Genomic DNA, 1,629 nt, shown 5'->3' on the forward strand with positions numbered 1-1,629 from the left:
ATTTTCTGAGCAGGCAGCACTATGTAAGAGAAATGATCTGTCCTACATCAATGTTATTTATGTCCTGCTTTAGGATTCTTTTGTATGTTTGTTTTTATTTTAACTGATATGAATTTTGATACTACATATAGGGTGAAGGAGAGTGATCATATTTGCTTTAAAAATATAAAACATTGACACTTGAATGCTGTAAGAGTAAGATGTGCTTTTACAGTCTTCTTTTTGCTACTTAGTCCCAGAAAATATCGGTTTTCCTTTAAAATTATGGTATGTAATTGCTTGGCACAATATTAGAAATTGTCCGTAACATTTTTGGCAATTCATTCCATATATACATATGAAATCTTCTACTTACACGTAAGAAACTGTCCAAGGAACCATTCTCCATGTATTCCGTAACAATCATAACCGGTTTGCCTAGATAGATGGTAAACAATGAATTAAATATATAATAATCAATAGAGTTCAACAACTATCAAGAAAGTAACATGTATAAAACAATTGGATTTGTTTGAGAAGTACAAAATGCAAAAGCTTTCCCCCTTCCCCATAATTTCACTATATTGCAATTAAAAAAAAAAGAAAGAAAGAAACTAGATTTCAATAGAAAACAGACAAATTTTTTTTTTAAAAAAGGAGATTGTTTTCAGAACAAGGGCCTATAACCTATGGTATCTAAATTCTTTTACTTAGCATAACTTTGGTAAACTCAAAATATGTCCCTTTCTTATCTTTAACCGCATCTTAGCTGATCTGCAAAATCAAGTACTTCTGTGTTCAAGCCCAAGAGAAAATCAGGACTTCCAACATTCATTCATTCTTTCAGCAGGTATTTATAGAGCTATATTTAGATGTTCTCCTCTGCGTTGGTTAGTCAGAAGCAAGTAAATCCCTATACGTATGGATCCTACATTTTTTTACCAAAAAAAATTAAAAATAATTATATCTTTTTTACAGGTATTTAATTGACATTTATAAACTATAAAATCCATGCTGGCTCTCTTTAATAGGAAACTAAAACCAGCACTGCTATTGGCAGTAATTGGTAATACCATTTTGGAAATGTGTGGCCTTAAATTCATTAAAGCTTTTAACAACATTTTATGTATTTCTATGGCATTTATTATATCAAGACACTGGATTAATTATTTATGTACATTAAATTATTAATCATTACCCTTTCCATTTTACAGATGAGAAAACTGAGACAGAGAGGTTAAATAACTTGGTCAATGTCACACAGCTAATAATAATAAAGCCAAAATTTGCAACCAGTAGTCTAGCTGCAGAGTTTTGAATATACCATGGTGTCACTTCGGAAATTTATACTGAGGGAAACATTTTAAATATCAAAAAGAATTAGACACAAAAGCTCTACATATGCTGGGCATATAGAGGTTAAAAAGAGAAAAAAGTTCAACCATGGATTATGATTTAATTATTACATTGTCAACTCTATGGATTATTTTCTTTTAAAATGATGACGCTGAAGACTTTAGCATTATAGACAGCTGTTACAGTATAATTTTACATGAACAAAGCTGAAAATATAACTCTATATACATTATAACAACTACAAAATTAATGCAAAACAAATATTTTAAAGAGAAAGAAATATACTAAATAGGT

General features: G+C 29.7%; 1 protein-coding gene across 1 annotated transcript in view; it reads right to left on the reverse strand.

Moving 5' to 3' along the window:
* The window catches only part of EPHA3 (EPH receptor A3), a 432,183-nt gene that overhangs the window by 48,235 nt on the left and 382,319 nt on the right, over positions 1-1,629 (reverse strand). Inside the window, exon 12 of the mRNA XM_004371373.2 lies at positions 356-417. Within this exon, the coding sequence (XP_004371430.1) occupies positions 356-417 (62 nt within the window). The remainder of the gene's footprint in view (positions 1-355; positions 418-1,629) is intronic.

Source organism: Trichechus manatus, unplaced genomic scaffold, assembly GCF_000243295.1.
Source record: "Trichechus manatus latirostris isolate Lorelei unplaced genomic scaffold, TriManLat1.0 scaffold00012, whole genome shotgun sequence".
Taxonomy (NCBI): domain Eukaryota; kingdom Metazoa; phylum Chordata; class Mammalia; order Sirenia; family Trichechidae; genus Trichechus; species Trichechus manatus.